This window comes from Myotis daubentonii, chromosome 6 (genome assembly GCF_963259705.1).
Source record: "Myotis daubentonii chromosome 6, mMyoDau2.1, whole genome shotgun sequence".
Classification (NCBI taxonomy): Eukaryota; Metazoa; Chordata; class Mammalia; order Chiroptera; family Vespertilionidae; genus Myotis; species Myotis daubentonii.
Window position 1 is genome coordinate 55,569,396 of NC_081845.1, and position 21,191 is coordinate 55,590,586.

At 47.3% G+C, this 21,191-nt stretch overlaps 1 protein-coding gene across 1 annotated transcript in view; it reads right to left on the reverse strand.

Annotated features, from left to right (window-relative positions):
* The window catches only part of NT5E (5'-nucleotidase ecto), a 64,191-nt gene that overhangs the window by 1,549 nt on the left and 41,451 nt on the right, over window positions 1-21,191 (reverse strand). The window contains exons 4-9 of the mRNA XM_059701058.1: window positions 11,341-11,538; window positions 10,186-10,340; window positions 8,296-8,401; window positions 7,280-7,429; window positions 5,701-5,901; window positions 41-713 (exon numbers count right to left, since the gene is read on the reverse strand). Coding sequence (XP_059557041.1) covers window positions 550-713; window positions 5,701-5,901; window positions 7,280-7,429; window positions 8,296-8,401; window positions 10,186-10,340; window positions 11,341-11,538 — 974 coding nt within the window. The 3' untranslated portion in view covers window positions 41-549. The remainder of the gene's footprint in view (window positions 1-40; window positions 714-5,700; window positions 5,902-7,279; window positions 7,430-8,295; window positions 8,402-10,185; window positions 10,341-11,340; window positions 11,539-21,191) is intronic.

Here is a 21,191-nt window from a genome sequence, read left to right on the forward strand (position 1 = left end):
GCAATAAAATATATTTAAAAAAAAAAAAGAAAAAAGAAACCTATGTCCTTTAGCTCTCTTCTGCAATGGAAATCGGTCCTGGGTGCCCTTCCTTCCCTTCCCTTTCTTCCCGCCCCTTGACTTGGCCGGTCCCATTATCTGCTGCATCATTTGTTCCTTGACTCATCAAAGGAATGTACGAGGCACAAGAAAGAATGATGCTCTTATTAGTCCATGCAACTTGCTATAACAGGAGCTAAAAAGGAAAAAGAAGAGATCAGAAATAAAGCAGAAATTTGTTATCCATGAAGAGAGGAGTCCATTAAGTATTCTGAACAGCTTAAAATATGCATATGCAAACCGAAGACGGTGGTCTTCCTCTCTCAGGGCTCATTTTAAATTCTTTTCCTGTGTGTTCACTAAGTTGTTGATCCTGAGTGATGATGTCAATGTCTTTATTTATGATCTTCTAAGCTCAGCTTCTAGGAGCCTGCGAAGACGGTCTGTGCCATTATAAAGAAAGTTCTTAAAAGGCAGTTTCACACACTAATGACAAGGAGAGTTTTTTGGCTATTGGTATAAAACAAGGATAGCTGCTAAAATTGAGAGGAATATTAGATAAAAGTTTCCATGGTAACGGCTTCCTGCAGAAAACGTGATCCGACCTTCAACTGCTGGATAAATGACTTTCATTTTTGAGATGTATTGAGAAACCACGTCGATATCTTGGTCACCTAGGAAAACATGGACATTATTTTAGTGACAGGAAAGGTATCAATAGAGAGGAGACAACCAATGCATTTCTCTCAAGTCCTTTGTAATTGTAATTGGGGGAACAGTCCTTTCATTGTAGAGGTAAAGTGTTCCGGAAGAATAGAAGAGTGCTGATCACAAGTGCCTTTTCGTGTTCCAGGTGTGAATGCAACTCAGGGGAAAGGTTGTGGACATCATTGCCTTTAAAGCACTTGGGGAACTGGGCAGGAGAAACGAGTTGAGACATACCATGGCTTCCTTTTGCTTGCCTGCTCCAGAATCATTTCCACATAATTGCTGGAGAGGCAACGGGGCTTCATTTCCAAAAGGAGAGCTAATAAAGAAATACTAATTGCCTACTACAACAAACCCTTAGGAACCCAGCAAAATTTATTTAAAAAATACCACTCTATAAATCATGTATCTGATAAGAGGTTTGTAGTAAAAAAATATATAGAAGTCATACAAGTCAGTAGAAAAAAATCTGGTTAAAATTGGGCAGAGGATTTGAATAGACATTTTTCCACAAAAGTCGCACAGATGGCCAACAGACATAAGAAAAGATGCTCAGGAGAACCAAGATGGCGGCATAGGTAAACACCTGAATTTGCTGCCGTGCACAACCACATTAAAACTACAACTAAAAGACAAACCGAATATCATCCAGAACCACAGGAAAGCTGGCTGAGTGGAAATTATACAACTAGAAGGAAAGAGAAAAGCACATTGAGTCCAGTAGGAGGTGCGGAGGTGTGGAAGTGCGGAGGTGTGGAGGCGTGCGCGAAAGGGGCTGGCAGCTGGGTACGCTGTTGTCTTTTTCAATTCGGAGGGAGATACAAGCTCCCTCCAGTTCCGGGTGAGAATTTGGGGACCCAACTCATACGGAGAGAAACTGGACTGTCTGGCATCGGGCAGGAATGTGAGGGTGGCTTTCTCCCAGAGGTGCTTGCAGCGGTCATTGTTCCTGCACGGGGCCGTGGGACACAGATCCGGGGACCTCTCCGAGGCAGAGCAGACTGGCAGCCATTGAGGTTTGCTCCGCTCTGGTGATTCCTTGAGATCCCTCCCCACCCAATTTACAACCCCACCCAAGCTGTCCGCTGAGGCTCTTGCATATGAATGGCCTGGCCTTTCTCCACCTAAAAACCTGGGCAGACTCAGTGAGTGCCAATGCCCCACTGAAGCAAGTCCTGCCCCATAAGGGTGTCTCCAGCACAGCAGTTCTCCCATTGTAGACACAACTGGTCCTCACAGCCAATTGGCCTGGAGGTCAATTCTTCCCAGGGATACCAACAGCAATCAAGGCTTAACTACAACAAGACTGTGCACACACCCCACAAAGGGGTGCACCAAGAGTATCCACCTCAGGTAATTGGGAGGCTGAGCCACTGGGCCCTATAGGACACCTAGCACACATAGCCACTCTATCAACATAGGGAAGCAGCCAAAATGCAGAGACAAAGAAATAAGTCACAAATGAAAGAAATAGATGAAAGCAAACTACTGGATATAGAGTTCAAAACCATGGTTATAAGGTTACTCAAGAATCTTCTAAAAACTTCTGAGAAATATAGCGAGACCCTCAAGGATATGAAAAAGGACCAATTAGAAATTAAGCATACACTGACTGAAATAAAGAATAATATACAGAGATCCAACAGCAGACTAGAGGATCTCAAGAATCAAGTCAAAGATTTGAAATACAAAGAAGCAAAAAACACCCAACCGGAAAAGCAAAAGGAAAAAAGGAATACAAAAATATGAAGATAGTGTAAGGAGCCTCTGGGACAGCTTGAATAGTATCAACATCCGAATTATAGGGGTGCCAGAAGAAGAGAGAGAGAGCAAGATATTGAAAACCTATTTGAAGAAATAACGACAGAAAACTTCCCCTACCTGGTGAAAGAAATAGACTTCCAAGTCCAGGAAGTGCAGAGAACCCCAAACAAAAGGAATCTAAAGAGGACCACACCAAGACATATCATAATTAAAATGCCAAGGGCAAAAGACAAAGAGAGAATCTTAAAAGCAGCAAAAGAAAAACAGTTAGTTACCTACAAGGGAGTACCCATACGACTGTCAGCTGATTTCTCAACAGAAACTTTGCAGGCCAGAAGAGAGTGGCAAGAAATATTCAAAGTGATGAATAGCAAGAACCTACAACCAAGATTACTTTATCCAGCAAAGCTATCATTCAGAATAGAAGGTCAGATAAAGAGCTTCACAGATAAGAAAAAGCTAAAGGAGTTCATCACCACCAAACCAGTATTATATGAAATGCTGAAGGGTATTCTTTAAGAAGATGAAGAAGAAGAAAAAGGTAAAGATCAAAATTATGAACAACAAAGGGACAACAAATACATATCTATCAACAAGTAAATCTAAAAATCAAGTGAATAAAAAATCTGACAAACAGAATAAACTGGTGAATAGAATAGAATCAGGGGCATAGAAAGGGAGTGGACTGACAATTCTCGAGGGGAAGGCGGTGTGGGGGGTTCGGGAAGAGACTGGACAAAAATCGTACACCTATGGACGAGGACAGTGGGGGGTGGGTAAGGGCAGGAGGTAGGGTGGGAACTGGGTGAAAGGGAGCAATGGGGGTTAAAAGGAACAACTGTAATAATCTGAACAATAAAGATGTAATAAAAACAAGAAAGAAAAGATGCTCAACATCACTAATCATCATGGAAATGAAAATCAAAACCACAGTGAGGTATCCCCTCACACCTATTAAAATGGCCGTCATAAAAAAGACAAGGAGTGTTGGTGACGATGTGCATTGTTGGTAGGAATATAAATGCACACAGCCACTATGGAAAACCTTATGGAGGTCCCTCAAAAAATTAAAAATGGAGCTACCATATGATCCAGCAATTCCACTCATGAGTATTTATCCAAAGAATATGAAAACACTACATAAAATATATGCACCCCCATGTACACTGCAGTCTTATTTTCAGTAGCTAAGATAAAGAAGCAACCTAAGTATCCATCAGTGGATAAATGGATAAAGAAATTGTGACATACATATATATAGGTGGTGCAAAAGTAGCTTTACAGTTGTTCATATGGAAAACAATATAATAAGAATATAAGAATAAATTCTGTGTTTCAAAGCATCACAACTGTAAACTTACTTTTGCCCCATGCTGTGTATACACACTATTCAGCCATAAGGAAAAAAAAAAAAAGAAATCTTGCCATTTGGGACAACACAGATGGATCTTGAGGGCATTATGCTACATGAAATAAGCAAAAAAAGACAAATATCATATGATTTTACTTATATGTGGAATTCAACAACAACAAAACCAAGCTAACAGATACTGAGAACAGATTAGTGGTTACCAGAGGCAGGGTAATGAGGGGTGGGAGAAATGGGTGAAGGGGATTAAAAAGTACAAACTTCCAATTATAAAGTGTTGGGAATGTAAAGCTCAGTATGGTGACTATATCCATACCGCATTGCTACGAGAGTAGACCTTAAAATCCTCATCACAAGAAAAATATGTATGTTTTGTAACTATGTACGGTGATGGATGTTAACTAGACTTGGGTGCTTTCACAATGTATACAAAGATCATGTCATTACGTTGTACACCTGAAACTAATGTTATATGTCAATACAATCTCAATAAAACACACACACACTCTAATACTTAAAAAAGACCTCCTCTCTGGTTCTCACCCCTGGGAATACATTAGAATCACTGGAAGAGACTTTTCTCCCTACTCAATTAAATTCGAATCTCTTAAAGTTGGGGCCAAGGTACTGGTAGTTAAAATGCTCCCTAGTGGTTCTGATGTGTAGCCAGGGTTGAGAACCCTTAGAGCCCAGGCCCCCTTCAGCCTCTGGTTGAGTTCCTCTTCTCTAACACCCATCGGCCAGGGTGGGCTTGGTGCTGCCCAGCCATCAGCCTCTGCCTCATGGCACTAAAGAGAACACCTTGTTAAGCTTGCCTTTCCATCTTCTGGCGTGGAGTGCACAGAAGTCGCCAGTGCCTTTCCCCGGGAAGGGCTGCCTCCTCTGCCCTGACTGCTCTCTGCCTCCTTGGAACCAGCAGCTGGAATGGCGGTCTGCCCTGGCAGGGCTGCGGAGGAACTGGCTGAGCTGCACCCCGAAGATTCAGGGGAGCTGTGCCCGTGTCTTGCAAGCACACTGATTTCTCCCTGGAGAAGAGGAAGGGGCAGTGGATTCTCTTGGTGGACTTCATGCACATGATGTGGTTCTCAAAAGGATTTTTAAGAAGCTGGTGTCTAATGGCCCTAAATGCTGACAGAAATACTGACTGGCTCAAGTGTGGTTCCCGTAACGTGCTCCACCAACACGCTGGGCTGAAAGGGCGGGTCTTCTCCCACGCACCCCTTGACCCATCCACACTAAAAGCTTCTTGTAGAAAGCTGAGATGATGTACTATGATGATTTTCCACGGCCAACCTAAAGTTCTAGAGCAGGGGTGGGCAAACTTTTTGACTCGAGGGCCACAATGGGTTCTTAAACTGGACCGGAGGGCCGGAACAAAAGCATGGATGGAGTGTTTGTGTGAACTAATATAAATTCAAAGTAAACATCATTACATAAAAGGGTACGGTCTTTTTTTTTTTTTTTTTTAGTTTTATTCATTTCAAATGGGCCGGATCCGGCCCGCGGGCCGTAGTTTGCCCACGGCTGTTCTAGAGGTATGTTTTTTCTGTAAATGAAAAAATTCATTTTTCAAAATTTAAATAGCTGTTTATATGTACATAAAAGAGTTTTAAAAACAGTTTTGATTTATAAATGCATTTTCCCTGGTGTGGATGGCTGGGTATGGGTGCTGGGAAGGGACAGGCACATGTTCCCACACACGGGAGGGAGTTGGCCTCTGCCTTGGCTGCTCTGGCATCGTGAGTCGCTCCCCGCTTTGGACCAGCACTGTTGTTCCTGAGTACCTGTGGGACGTGGAGAGGAACAGGCGCCTGGCTTACCTGAGTTATGTTCTAGTGCCTCTTCTTTTAACATCTGGAATCCATCTCCACCGCTGGCAAGGAAGCTCGGGAGGACCACCTTATACACCTCACCCGTTCTGAGCGGCTCGTAACGGGGCACTCGGCACCGGGTGCAGAGAACATCGAGTTTGACCACTCTGTCCCCAGGTTTTCGGGAAAGATCATACACCACGTGGATTCCTAGAAAAGAAATGAGTCTGCATGTTTTCACTGGACCCAAAGGGAAATTTCTGTTTTCTGAGAGAAAGATATTGGCCAAAACCTGGAGCTGGGGCCCTGGGCTTGGTTTTCATTGAGTGTGAGCGTGAGTGAAATTTCAGCAGGGGTTGAGGTGACATTGCAGCTACCCTTCCTGGTTAGGGTGAGTCCTTCTGGGAGGCCCGAGAACCACTGGAGGAAAACGGGCTCTGGCTCGGAGTGGGCAAGGACTGGCTCTGTGGGAGAAACGACATCTTCCCAAAATCCCAAATGAATTGGCTCAGCAGCTTTGGCAAACGAGAAATAGGTGAGAGGGGCGGGCCATTTGTTACAAAGCTGACGAGTACAAAATGGTGATAACTGGGACGTGAGTGACTTCCACAGGACATACGACTCCCCAGCATCAGGCTGGAGCATCAAAACCCGCTGTTCCCCCCACTCTCTCCTGGAAAAACGCAGAAGGTGTGTGTTACCCCTCAGGCAGCAGGCCCGAGCCCAGGCCCCCCGCCTTCTGCAGCCCCTCAGTCCCAAGCGTTCTGCAGAGGAAGAGCGCCACAGTCACACCCATCGAGCGGGGCCACCATCTACAGTAAAAAAAAACCCAAAACGAGGCCAGGCTATCCTTTCAGGATCAAGTAAGAATGTTAATGTAAAGGTTAATGCACGGGGCTGTGGAATTATTGACAAAAGCGTTTCAGAAGTCCTTGGCAATTTCAGAAGAATTTATTTTCATTCGATGTTCACTGGAATTCGTGGGATGAGCAGGGCAGGCAGGTTTCCTCTGCATTCAGAGATGTTGAGGACTTGCCCAGGTGACCGTGGAACCAGACCACTATAGGGTGAGGCCAGGGCTGGAGCCCGGCCAGAACAAATGTTCCGCCCAATTCGAACCCCTTGCTTCAATAATCAGGTGTGTCTATGCAGCAGGCCGCCCCCCCGGAAATCGTCCGTGTTAATAACTGATTGGACGCTGCACACCCCTGAACCTCTGCAGGGTTCCAGATGGTTATGATTAGAACACAGGAAGGACTTTATTTTATTTTATAAAGAGTATTGAATGTTTGAACAACCAAGATTTTAATAGAAACGACTTCAAGGCAGCTGGCCCGTTCGAGTTAGGAGGGCCTGCGCCTGCATAGGGCCCACCTGCTGTCCCAATCGGACTGTCAGCACTGCTCAGTGCCGGGCCTCGAGCTTTGGCGCTGACCTCATCTCGGTGGTCTGCGAGTCCGCATCCTTTAAAAGACTGTGCGCCAGGGTTGGCCTATGGAAAACCTGAACAGGCCTGGCCACAGAGGTCCTGGTGAAGAGGAGCGGAGCCCACCAGCCGGGAATCCCACCTCACCCGGGAGGGACTTACCGCCCACCTGCAGGAACTCGCCGGTGGACTGGCCGTAGCGGTGCACGCTGTGCTCGAAGGCCTTCTTCAGGGTGGAGCCCTTTACTTGGACCAGGTCAAAGGTGCCTCCGAAGGGTAAGACGGCCGCCAGGTTCTCCCACGTGATCGTGCCTGAGGGTGGTCACAGAGGAGGAAGAAGGAGGTATCTTGAGAACAAGCATTCCCCAGACCAGCTTCCCTTAGGGCTGGCGGGGGTGGCCAGGGGGATGGGAGGCGATTAGGTCAGCACCCGGAGTCTAAGTGGCTCCTGACACAGCGCAGGTGGGAGTGGATTCAAGAGGCCCTTGGCCGTGCCCTCCCCCCTGAGCAAGATGGCAGGAGCTGGTGACCGGCTGTGGCTCCCGTCGTCTGTGCCTAGCCTGGCTCTCCTGGCGTGAGGCTGGGTCTGTGGTGAGTGTTAAGCATTGCTTAGGTCCTCCAGGCAGACAGCATTTCCCTGCCGCCTGCCCCTGATTGAGACAACGCGACCAGCTTGGGGCTCACACCAAAACGGGCTGGTTATGACAGTGTATCAGGCAAGACAGCCTGAGTGTCTGAGCAGCTGCCTGGCTGGTGTAGTTCACACCATGCAAGGTAACCCTGGATGTCTGTAAGTGCACGGAAAGGACTGAATCCAGTGGTATGTTTCCCAGCACAGAACAGTGTTGCCTTTCTCTTTCCAGATATCAGTGTGCAGGCTGCCAATACCTTGCATGAATCAGCAACAATTCCCATTTAACGTTGTGAGTCAGAAGCTTAGATCAAGCTTGGGGTCCACAAATCTGTCTGCTGCCTCCCCATGCAAACACACCTGAGAAAACACGTCTGTGTGAGGGGTGTGTGTGTGTGTGTGTGTGTGTGTGTGTGTGTGTCTGGGCGAGGCAGGACTGAGTGGCAGTTAGCTCGCACTGACACTGTGGTGCGTGGCAGGCTGCAGAGCTGCGTCTGCCTGTGGGCGCAGCCACCCCGAGCCCAGGGCCCGAGCCTGGGGAGCATACCATTGTTCCGCTCGTCAATGGGAGACCGGATGCCACCGCCGTTTAAAATGCACATGGACACGTGGTTCCAGGACATTTCATCCAAGTGTCTGAGGTTGTTGTTAATCTGCAACGGTAGCAGAGTTTACGTGAGTTATTCTGGGTCTTCCTCCTTGAAATCCTGTCCAGGAATGTGGTTGGCTCTCCTGAGGACATGAAGCTGCTTCTCCCCGCTCCTGTGTTCCCAGAGAGCTCTCAAGAGTCATCAGAATGAGAAGACAAATAAGACATGGTGACCCATCTCAAGCTCTGAGCCCCTCTCCTAAGACCCCGTGCTCTCCATGGGCCTCAGCGAACTGGCTCTGAGTCAGGCCAGGCCTCCGTTCGGACTGGCCTACGGGGCTGTCCCTCCAGGGCCGGCCCCACACTGGCCCCTGAAGGCGGAACCTGAAAGCCTTTTGACTCCAGGCCTCAGGCCCACAGGACCCTGGCCTCCACGTCCAGGTCCCCAGCCAATTCCCAACCAGCTATTTTGAAGGCCCAAGGACAGCCTCCTGAAACTGGGGAGAATTAGTTGCATTCTTACTCTTCTTTTACAAAATATATGTTTAATTACAATAAATAAAATGAATATATTCTCGTTTGGAAAAAAAAAAAATAGTGCAAAACGGAGAGTTTTCTTACCCTGGCCCCAGTCTTTTAGCAGAGAGGTAAGCACTGCTTACTGTGGAGAGCGGCCACAGTGTTTGGACAGGTTCAAGCCTCGGACTAATGAGAGGGCACAGTCCTCTCATGGCCACGTGCAAGTCCCAGCTTGGAGGGCAGAGCCCTCCCAGCACAATTATAGCCAACAGCTGTTGTTGTAAGCTTGAACCTATGGTCTGAACACGTGGCCCCACGTGTCTGAGTGATGTGGGCCTGGTAGAGTTCAGGTGCATGTAATTGAGTAGGATTGAAACCCACGAGAATGTTGTAAACATCTTGACCGCGCCCTTACTTTGCCTCGTGGAATCTGCTATGAAATAAAGACACGGCTTGTAGTCCGTGGCGCTGTCTCTCCATCAGAGAGGGCAGCGTCCCACCGAGACCCAGCTTTCTTCTCTTGTCTGTCTTTTCTCAGTCCTTCACCGCCCCCTCTCAGGGCCACCCTTGGCCGCGCTGGTGCGGCACAGCTTACGGCCTGGGGTGTTTCCTTCGGGACCTTCCTCGAAACATCACACATCCTGGCGAATCTCTAGCCACTTCCCTCGCAGCCGTGGTTTTCCCGTGGAGAGCGTGGACACTCATTTACACGGCAGACATTTACCGGGCGCGGCGGCGTCCCAGGCTTGTGCAGAGCACAGGCCGTGGCTGTGGGCGTTGCCTCTGACTGGGGAGGCCTTGGCCCAGCAAAGCCCCCAGAGGGGTGGGCAGAGCGGTGCTTTGCAGGGTCACCTTGCTCAGCCTCAGGAGTGGTTGTCATCGTCGTGAGTGTGTGTTGTCACCCTCTGCTTGTGTAGGAGGTTCTGGTCCCACCAGCCCTCGTTCTCTGGAGCCAAGAGGACAGACCCGGGAAATGCAGTCTTCATGTTAGGCCCAAGCAGATGTGTTTTACCTACTGTGTCTAGAGGAGCAGAGTTTGTGTATTCTGATCACCTTACAGGAAAAGCAACACCCAAAACTCAGACCAACAATGACCTCCTTACAATAAAGGCTTCAGTCCTTGCAGATGCAAGCGATGGCCAGCTGGTCTCGCTCACACTCCTTCCCAAGGTGCCCAGTGTGAATCCTGCCCTTTTGTCTGGGCACTGATTTTGTTTTAAATGCTCAGTTCTATAACCATCAGGTTGTCGCCCTTGCATCTTCCCTCCCCCTTTCCGTCTCCCTCTTCCCCTCCGCTAGCCTGGGCCCTGCACCCCGTGGACCACTCACCATGGCATCACAGATCAGGTTGCCCATGTTGCACTCCTGAAAGCGGCATGACTGACTGGAGCCGTTCAAGTAGACGATGGTTTTCCCCAGCTCCTGGGAGGAATAATTGTCTAGTTTGACCCGCCATTTGTTAATGTCTGCTTTTATGGTCGGATCTGGAAGAAAAATAAACAAATAACAACAACAACAAAAACCAGTCTGTAGTTAAAGCCGACCCCACGCTGGCCTCCATTTTGAGGAAGGAATCCAACACCATTCCGCAACCTGTGTGAGTACGCACTGCTTTACCGCGCTTATGTACATTGTGGTTTTGACGATGCAATTTCCTTAGGAGCCTCTATTCTGTTTCCTGGTACTAAGACCTGGAATGAACCTTTATTTGAAGACATGCGGCGTCTCCGACCATCAGTTCATCACCTCTGAGTCCAGGCTAGCCCGCCTGCGATGGCGCTGGCGGTGCTGGTGGGTGATGAAGGCCCAGGGGCAAGTACACAGGCTGCTGAGGTTCTGCCGTCTGCGTGGCCGGCCCCTCCCTCTGGCTGTGGGGAGGTCTGTGTGGGGACCACTGCCCTTCAGGGCACTGTGGCCCCTCACGGCCCCCCTTCCCTGACCTGATCACGCTAAGCGGCAGGCGGCAGGTGAGAGGTGCAGGAGTGTGTCTGTGCGTACTGGATGAAAATGGATGACATAGGATGTATTTTTTACTCTGAGTCCCAGACCAAAAAGGAAGAAAGACACGCCTTCATTTGGTAAATAATGCAGCTGAAGCCCTGAGCTGGGGCGACTTGCCCCAGGCACACTGCTGCCGGGCGGGGCAGGGCTGGAGCCCCGCTCTGCCGGGTCGGAACCCCTTTGCTTCAGTCGTCAGCTGTCCTCTGGACGTGAGCTGAGAGTGGCTTTCCCACGCCAGGGCCAAGCTTGAAAAGGCCCAAGAGGCAGGACAGTGTCTGATGCTAAAAGGACTCAAAAAAGCAAACAGGGATTTGTGGCATCTGGGTGTTTTAAATCTCTTTATCCACAAAAATGATAAATCCAGGAGAAGCCCAATTCTACAAAATATTATAGTCTTGTCCTGAAATAATAACAAAAAAAGGGAGGAAAACTCCAGCCACCTAATTTTGGGGTTAGTGGGACATGGTCCCGAGTTTCACGTACCTTCAGGAATGCTGCTGTTGAGAAGAATGGGATTTCCATGGGACGTGATGACATTTCCTTTTGCATCAAACTCAACCTTTAAATAGCCTAAGTATTTGCCAAAAGCATAGGCCTGGACCACAGGAACCTTCCGTCCGTCGTCGGAGGTGACAATGAATGGGTAGTTCCCAGCCGGCACCTCTTTGGAAGGCGGGGTGCCTAAAATAAAAGGGCCAAAGCTGATCAAGTCAGCCCTTGTACACGGCTGGCTGCGGGCCAGCAGGCCACTGGCCCGAGGACAGTGAATTCTGAATTGATGACTTGCCAGCCACTGCTCCACACAGCTGGTCTTTCAGAGCCCGTGGGGCACCTGCCATGTGTCCGAACGCCCCTTTGCCACACAGATCCTTCCATTCTCCCCTCAGCAGGCATTTGCTAAGCTCTTCCTGAGGCCAGGTACTGTGCCTGGTGCTGTGGGGACAGAAAGATGCAATACCGCTAGGATGATCCGCCCTCCCTCCTGACCCAGCCCCATTCTCACTACCCACTGCACTGCACTGCACTGTAGCTTCCACACCCGTGAAAGGGGCGAAAAAACTCCTACTTCACAGGGCTGCTGCGCGGATTCAATGTCTGAACTCCCTGGCCCAGTGCCTGGCACATGGTAGATAATAAACGCATATTTGCTTCTTGTGAGGTGATGGCAACCTCTAGACACGCCAGACACACTCCAGACCAGGGGTGGGCAAACTTTTTGACTCGAGGGCCACAATGGGTTCTTAAACTGGACCGGAGGGCCGGAACAAAAGCATGGATGGAGTGTTTGTGTGAACTAATATAAATTCAAAGTAAACATCATTACATAAAAGGGTACGGTCTTTTTTTTTTTTTTTTTTAGTTTTATTCATTGCAACTAGTAGTTTGCCCACGGCTGCTCCAGACCTTAGGACTGTTAATGAACGAGAACAGAAATGACAAAGGGCTGCCTTCAGGTTTTGCTGCTAAATCCTGGGTCCCCTCAGATGGCTTTCGGAAGAGCCACATTCACCCTCTGGCTGACCAGCACGCACACTACCTGTCCACCAGACCTCACATGGCGGTTCGGCTGATTTCCGTCTCAAAGGGGACCCCTGAGAGAGCCGTGGGAGCCACTCATCACCCCACTGTGCCTCCTGGGCACGTGTCTGCATGAGGGTGGGGAGCCCGGCCACAGGATACAGGGAGCCTCGCATCACCAGCACATTTCAGTTCTGTGGCTGCACCCCTCCTTCAGGCACGCTGCAGTTCACAGCTACCTCCTCAGCGACAATGACCTAGTTTGGGTTGTTCTGATAGAACAGATACCCTTGACCTGCCACTGGTCCTATCACCTCCCTCCTTCCTACCAGATGTTAGGGGTCCAGGGGACTTCAGCAGGCATTGCTTACTCATACGGACAGGTTACGGGAGTGAGCCAAGAGCCAAGCCGGGGCTATATCTCATTTAATCCTCCAAGAATCTCACGAGGCAGGTCCTATTTTTATCCCTGATTTATAGACTAGCAGACTGATTGTCTTAAGACTTAGGCTCATGTCCAAGGTCCCAAGGCTGGTATGCGAAGGGCACATTGAAAAGCAGGCTGTGAGGCACTGAAACTCTGTTCTCTCCTCACCCAACACAGCCCACAGTGTTCTGTTCTCCTACGACCAGCAAGAGCTGGTTGCCAAAGGCCCCTCACCGAGCCAAGTGCAAGCCCGGGCGGCCCCTCGGGCTCTATGCTGTTTCTGGGCTTGTCTTTACACCTAAGACGAGATGCAGTGCATGTGATGGAAACCCGCCCCTGCTCTGCTCCTGTGCGAAGAGCACCCCCTCCAGCTCAGTACCCACAGAGAAGTGCTGCAAAGGCCAGCACTTCACAAGCAGGAAGGGCTGCTGCCCACCTTCATTCCCCATTTTCTGGAAAACAAGAAAAAAAAGGAAAAGAAGGCCTCAGCACTTTATTCTTAGGAAAGCACCTGACTTGAGGAGCCGTGCAGGCCTTGTCCCATCTCCACCTGCAGTGTACAGTTTTATGGACTATGGCAGTTGTGGATGATCTGGAGCAGTGCACAGTAGCAGGGAAGATTAACATTCTCATCATGCTCATTCTGTTCTGTGGGCAAGCCTGGAACCTGCTTTTAGGGGGTCAGGGAGTGTGGCAGGCCCCTCCCACCTTCTCAGCTGGGGAGGGTTACAGTAGGTGGTTCTCTGAGCCCCGAGAAGCTTTGGGAGGCGCAGTTCCAAATATATCCACAAGGTGGCGCAAAACACCCGTCCAGGAGGAAACAGCACTAAATGCGTTTCGGAAAGGACTGGCAGTTTCCTGGAAACCCAAGAGAAGGGTTAGCCTGTATTTTTCTGCCTTCCATAGACATATCTGAACTTGAACAGAATGTAAGCGTTAGAAATCCGAGGATGGTCAGATGCCCCATCAGATCAGCACGTATTCTACACACAGGAGCTACAAATCCCAGCTCCCGTGCGGCAGGGAACACTCTCCAACCCTGAAAGCCCATGATGCTCCTTTTCTTAGAAGAAGAGACGTGTCCTCGGTGTCTTACTTGGACTCAATCAGGTACTGGGAGGCCGCTTCCTCTGTGGCGAATCCCTGCCGCCACGGCGGAGCCCTCTCTGCCCCCCCGCCCTACTTGGGACCCCTGAAAACCACAGGCAGAGAAAACAACCCCGGACTCCACATTTCCACACCATTCCATGTTCTGCCAAAGACGTTCATACCCAAAATATCCTCTGCACACATCTGTCTTTAGAAACCCAGCTCGTCATCTTGGCAGAAGTTATTCACCAGAACTCTATTCCAGCCACGCGGCAAGGAAGTAATCTGGGAGTCACACTTGGAGAGGCAGAAGTTGTGGGCTGGCATTTAGAGTTGGTCAGGGGGGCATTTCCTAGCACAGAGTGGGTGCCTGAGAGGCCCTAACAGGGAGTGTCCCGCCCTGGAGCCCTGGCCACAGCAGCCCCTCAGGACCCTGATGGTGTCGAGGCCAGAAGGGGCTGAGAAGGTGGGTCATGGTGACCCAGCTGCCAGGGAGCAGGCCGCTCACATGGTTTCCAATGGGCTGAGTGAATTACAAGTGGTTTTTAAAAAATATTTTTATTGATTTCAGAGAGAGGAAGGGAGAGGGAGAGAGAGAGAGAAAGAAAGAAACATCAATGATGAGAGAGAATCATTGATTGGCTGCCCCCTGCAGGGCCCTCCTGGGGATTGAGCCCACAACCAGGGCACGTGCCCTTGACTGGAATCGAACCTGGGACCCTTCAGTCCGCAGCCCAACACTCCATCTATTGAGCCAAACCCGATAGGGCTATAGGTGTTTTTTTAAAAATCATCACCCAAGAACATGCTTATTGATTTTAGAGAGAGGGAAAGGAAGAGAGAAAGAGAGAGAGATGGAGAGAGAGAGAGACATCGATCAGTTGTCTTCCAGTACTTGCCCCAACTGGGAACAGAACTCGCAACCTAGGTATGTGCCCTGACCAGGAATCGAACCCCCAACCTTTTGGTGGACAGGACAGCACTCTAACCAACTGAGTCACACCAGCCAGGGAAAATTATAGAATATTTTAATGCAATCCATATTATTATTTTTTCTTTTTATTGAATTTGTTGGGGTGACTCTGGTTAACAAAATTATACAGATGTCAGGTGCACCATTCTACAACACATCCTCTGCATACTATGGTTTTTCATATATATGGGAATCGGTTTAAGAACTTCCAAACTGCTATGAAGGACTGGATAAAAATAATTGGTAATTAGCATATTTCATATCATTGCTTCTAAGGGACTTCAGTCTTTCTTTTAAATTACCTGGAGGTGCTCTCTTCCAGCAGACACTGCTTATCTGTCTGCTTCTCTACATCTCCTCGGGCAAGGTCACCGTTATCGGATGCCTGGCTACCGCAGCCTGAGTGACCTTTCTGCTTTAAAATGTGCTCCCGGCCTAACCGGTTTGGCTCAGTGGATAGAGCGTCGGCCTGCCGACTGAAGGGTCTCAGGTTCGATTCCGGTCAAGGGCATGTACCTTGGTTTCGGGCGCATCCCCAGTGGGGGGGCGTGCAGGAGGCAGCTGATCGATGTCTCTCTCTCATTGATGTTTCTAACTCTCTATCCCTCTCCCTTCCTCTCTGTAAAAAATCAATAAAAAATATATTAAAAAATTAAATAAATAAAATGTGCTCCCTGCTTTAAAATATTTCCTGCTGGCCATAGGCAAAACAACGCAATTTTTGGCGTGAATATCATAAACTATTGTAGCTTCACGACGTGGCTCTTTCTCTCTTTACCAGCTTCATCTAGATTCTAGACTAGACCAACAGCCCTGCACATCAGCAGTCGGTCCTTTCATTCCTAGACCACACCCACCTCCACAGCCTTCCACGAAGGACTAAGACCTGGAGCTAGAGACCTCCAGGAGAATTACATCATTGTGCTTTAGTTTGTTCATCCGTGAAATGAAGAAAATAACAATACCTGCCTTGCCGGGTTGTTGGGAGGATTAAAGAAGTTAATGCAACAATGAAGCTGGCTTAGGTAATTGCTCAGTAAGATTAGAGGTAATCAGGTATCAAGCTAACTCTTGGACATCTTTCTGACCTTAGCCCCAATGTCATTTCCTCAGGAGAACACTCCTATCATCCTGAGACTGACCTCCTCCCCCACAGGCGCCTTAGGTCATCCTTAACTCAGAATGTCCTGTCTCCCCATGTTTCCTTGCTGTCTCTGAACCTTTCATGTATGTGGGGTCGCTGACTCTCTCATGTATGTGGGGTTCCCATGTGTATGTATGTTAGTTAAATTTGGTTATTTTCTCTTGTTAATCTGTCCCATAATTTAATTATTAGACCAGTTGAAATAACCTTGAAGCTAAGAGAAAAGTCTCTTCCTCCCCTAAAATGTGACATGATTGACTGATTTGCACACTGGTAAGAAGAATCGGATCAAGGTCAGTGTGCAGAAGAGACTATTCCACGATGTGACCACTGCCTGAGACCTAGGCCAAAAGAGGTTGCTTCCTGAATCCCAGGCTGTCGGGTTGACCCTCTCCTGCTCCCCAGGCATGCTGGTTCCTGGCACAGGCTGTCACCCCTCCCCAGGCAAGTTTGCAAGTCACCTTCCCCTTATCTGGGGCAGGACATGCCCGTGTCCTTATCCATCCTGCCCTGTCTCTATGACCCCTGAGCGCCTGCCCTGACAGCCACTTCATCTCGCCACCGCCCAGGATGTGTCTCCCTCATGTGTAAAGCCCCTGAATAAACTCCACAAGCACTGTGCAGTTTATTAAGGGCCGCGGTATCTCTGGAATCTGCCTAGCACATAGCAGGTTAGGTGGTGGATAAATGTTTGTTGAATGACTAAGCTGAAGTAATTTAGCCAACACTTTTCCATAGATCAGACAAGATTTTGATGCCTTTTCTGTGGTGAAACCCATTTGTAGAGAGGGGCAATGCCTGGGTGCCCACCCCAACTCCCCACAATTACCTTTCCTCAACTAAAGCTCGTTGGGGCTCCCAAGGCGAACCAGGAGCTAGGAGTCAAGAGAACGGGTTTTGGTCCAAGCTCAGTTTCAATCTGTTTTCGTGATCGTGGGAGAGACGTGGAGTTCCTGGGGTCCACATGTATTTCCTAACTCTCTAAAGAGAGGTTTGATTGGTGTTTTAAGCCAAAAGTGGTTTCAGGTTTCGTTGTTGTTGTTTTTTAAAGCTCTGAGCATGGTTAGCACACAGGAACGTGTGTGGCAATGAGAGCCGTGAAGCAGGCCGCTCAGGTCGTGAAGCGTGAGGCGAAGTCTGGCTTCAGGGTCTGCCCCGGCACGCCTCAGGGCACCGTGTGGAGGCTGCTGGCCCAGGTGCCCTCCATGCCCAGCAGTGAGGCCAGCTGCCGTGTGCCCTGCCTCTTGTACAGGAGCAGCTCCGGGTGCCCAGGGCTCCCTCCCATCTTCACAGCAGAGGTAAGAGATGGTTGTCAACGAGAGTGCCGAGTCATGGTCTCCCTGGCCATCTCTGTGCCCGACCATGATGCGCCCATTGCCATGGTCCTTCAGGGAACCCAAGGGGCCACGTGATATTGTCCATATCCAGACTGTTCCTTGTTTCCGCACATGGTTCAATTTACTCCTCAGATTCTTGCCCTTGGGCTTTCAAAGACAACTGGGAGGTCGAAAAGAGATTAATTATGCGTCTTCAGGTAGTACTCAGCATGGCACCCAAGGAGGATGGTCTACAGCAGCAATTTTCTTTTCTTTTTTTAAAAATTGAATTTATTGGGGTGCAGGTTTCAAAAAACATCATCTGCACACACGGCATCGTGCACCCATCGCCCCAAGCGAAGTCTCTTTCCGTTCCCTCCCCCCACCCCCCTTTGCCCACCTCCACCCGGCTCCTTCTGGCTATCACCACCCTGTTTGTTGTCTGTGTCTATGTGTTATGTATACATGGCTTTTTGCTTAATCCCTTCACCTTCTTTCGTCCAGTCCCCCAAACTCCCTTCCCTCTGACAGCTGTCAGTCTGTTCCATGTATCCACGCCTCCATTTCGATTTTGTTCATCAGTTTATTTTATTCATTATATTCCACATATAAGTTGGACCATATAGGGCCCTTGTCTTTCTATGACTGGCTTATTTCACTTAGCATAAGAATCTCCAGATCCATACATGCTGTCACAAAAGATAAGCTTTCTTTTCGTTTTTACAGCTGCATAGTATTTCGTTGTGTAAATTTAACACAGCTTTTTTTACCCACTTATCTACTGATGAGCATCTGGGCAGCTTCCAAATCTTGGCTATTGTAAATAAGGTTGCAATGAATATAGGGGTGCATATACTCCTCTGAATTGGTATTTCAGGTTTCTTCGGATAAATACCCAGAAGTGGTTTCACTGGGTCAGAAGGCAGTCCCATTTTTAATTTTTAAAAATTTTAAATATACTTGTATTGATTTTAGAGAGGAAGAGAGAGGGAGAGATAGAAACATCAATGATGAGAGAGATCATCGATCAGTTGCCTACTGCACACACCTTACTGGGGATTGAGCCTGCAACCCAGGCACGTGCCCTGATGGGGAACTGAACGATGGGTCGATGTTCAACCACTGAACCACACCAGCTGGGTTTGAGGTCTTTTTTGGTTCTATATAAATTTTTGGAATATTTGTTCTAAATCTGTGAAACATGCCATTGGTATTTTAATAGGCATTGCATTGAATCTATAGATTACTTTGGGTAGTATGGGAATTTTAATGTTAATTCTTCCAATCCATGAACATGGTATATGTTTCCACTTTTTGTATCTTTCTCAATTTCTTTCTTCAGTGTCCCATAATTTTCTATGTACAGATCTTTTTACCTCCTTAGTTAAATTTACTCCTAAGTACTTTATTTTTTGTTGTTGTTGTTGCAATAGTAAATGGGATTGTTTTCTTAATTTCTCTGATAGTTCATTATCTTATATAATAAAAGCCTAATATGCTAAGTGTCCAGTCATCCCGTTGTTTGTTCAACCAATCAGAGTGTAACATGCTAATGATATGCTAAGGCTGCTCAACCGCTCACTATGACATGCACTGACCACCAGGGGGCAGACAGTCAACTGATCAACCAGTCGCTATGATGTGCACTGACCACCAGGGAGCAGACACTTAACACAGGAGCAAATAAATAAAATCAGAAATGAAAGTGTTGCTCAGTCAGAAACCAGGCTCATGGCTGGAGAGCACAGCGGTGGCGGTGGGAGCCTCTCCTGTCTCCACAGCAGTGCTAAGGATGTCCGACTGTGGGCTTAGGCCTGCTCCCCAAGGGCTCCCGGACTGTGAGAGGGCACAGGCCTGGCTGAGGGACCCCCCCCCCCCGCCCCAAGTGCATGAATTTCATGGACCAGGTCTCTACTGGTGTATAAAAATGCCACCTGTTTCTGAATATTAAATTTTGTATTTGCTACTTTGCCAAATTTATTTATTAGATCTAGTTGTTATTTTTTTGGTGGAGTCTTCAGGGTTTTCTATGTACAATATCATGTCATCTGTGAATCATGACAGTTTTATTTCCTCCTTCCCAATTTGGATGCCTTTTATTTCTTCTTGTCTGAGTGCTGTGGCTAGTACGTCTAGTATTGTGTTGAATAAGAGGGGTAAAAGCAGACGTTTCTGTCTTGTTCCTGATATGAGGGCAAATCTTTTAGTTTTTGCCCATTGAGTATGATGTTGGCTGTAGGTCTGTTATACATGGCCTTTATTATGTTGAGGTATGATCCCTCTATTCCCACTTTGTTGAGAGTTTTTTTTTAATCATAAATGGGGGTTGGAATTAATCAATGCCTTTCCTGCATCTATTGATATGATCATGTGACTTTTAGCCTTCGTTTTGTTTATGTGGGGTATCACGTTTATTGATTTGTGAATATTGTGCCAACCCTGCGTCCTTGGAATAAATCTCATTTGTTCATGGTGTATGATCTTTTTAATGTATTGCTAGATATAGTTTGCTAATACAGTGGGGCCTTGACTTACGAGTGTCCCGACTAACAAGTTTTTTGAGATACCAGCTGTCTCTCCACCGATTTTTTGCTTTGAGTTGATAGAGTCATTTGAGTTAACGAGCTCCTTAACGAGCTCGGTCTCAGAACGAATTAAACTTGTAAGTCAAGGCCCCACTGTATCTTGTTGAGGATTTTAGCATCTATGTTCATCAGGGATCTTTGTCTATAATTTTCTTTATTTCCAGGGTCTTTATCTGGTTTTGGAATTAGGATAATGTCGACCTCATAAAAAGAGCTTGGAAATCATCCCTCTTCTTGAATTTTTTGGAATAGTTTGAAGAGAATAGGTGTTAGTTCTTCTTGGAATGTTTGGTAAGACTCACCGGTAAGTCCATCCAGTCCAAGACTTTTGTTTGCTGGGAGTGTTTTTGATAACTGCTTCAATTTCATTTGTTGTAGTCGGTCTATTCAGGTTTTCTGATTCCTCCTGATTCAGTTTTGAAAGATGGTGTGTTGCTAGGAATTTATCCATTTCACGCAGGTTGTCCAATTTCTTGTCATATTGTTGTTTATAGTATTTTCTTACAATCCTTTGTAATTCTGTGGTGTCAGTTGTTACATCTCTTTCATTTCTGATTTTATTTATTTGGGTCCTTTCTCTTTGTTTCTTGATGAGTCTGCATCAATCTTGTTTATTTTTTCAAAGAACCAGCTCTTGGTTTCATTGATCCTTTGTATTGTTTTTCTTTAGTCTGATGCCATGTCATTTATTTCTGCCATGATCTTTATTCTTTCTTCTACTTTCTCTGGGCTTTGTTTGTTGCTCCTTTTCTATTTCTTTTAGGTGTAGATTGTTTATTTGAGATTTCTCTTTCTTCTTGAGGTAGGCCTGTAATGCTATGAACTTCCCTCTCAGGACTGCTCTCCCTGTATTCCATAGATTTTGGGTTGTATGTTCATTTTCATATGTCTTCAGTAACTTTTGACTTCTTTCTTGATCTCATTGTTAACCCAGTCAGTGTTTAATAACATGTTATTTCGTCTTCACGTATTTGAAAGTTTTTCACTTTTTTTTTTTATTGTTGATTTCTAGTTTCAAACCATTGTGGTCAGAGAAGATGCTTATATGATTCCAATCTTCTTGAATTTCTTAAAACTTATTTTGTGGTCTAACATGTGGTTTATCTTTGAGAATGTTCCAGATGCACTTGAGAAGAATGCATATTTTGCTGCTTTGGGATGAAATGTTCTGTAAATATCAATTAAATCCGTCCAATCCAGTGTGTTAAGGTTGCTGTTTCTTTATTTTTTGTCTGGAAGATCTATCTATTGATGTCAGCTGAGTGTTAAAGTTCCCTACTAT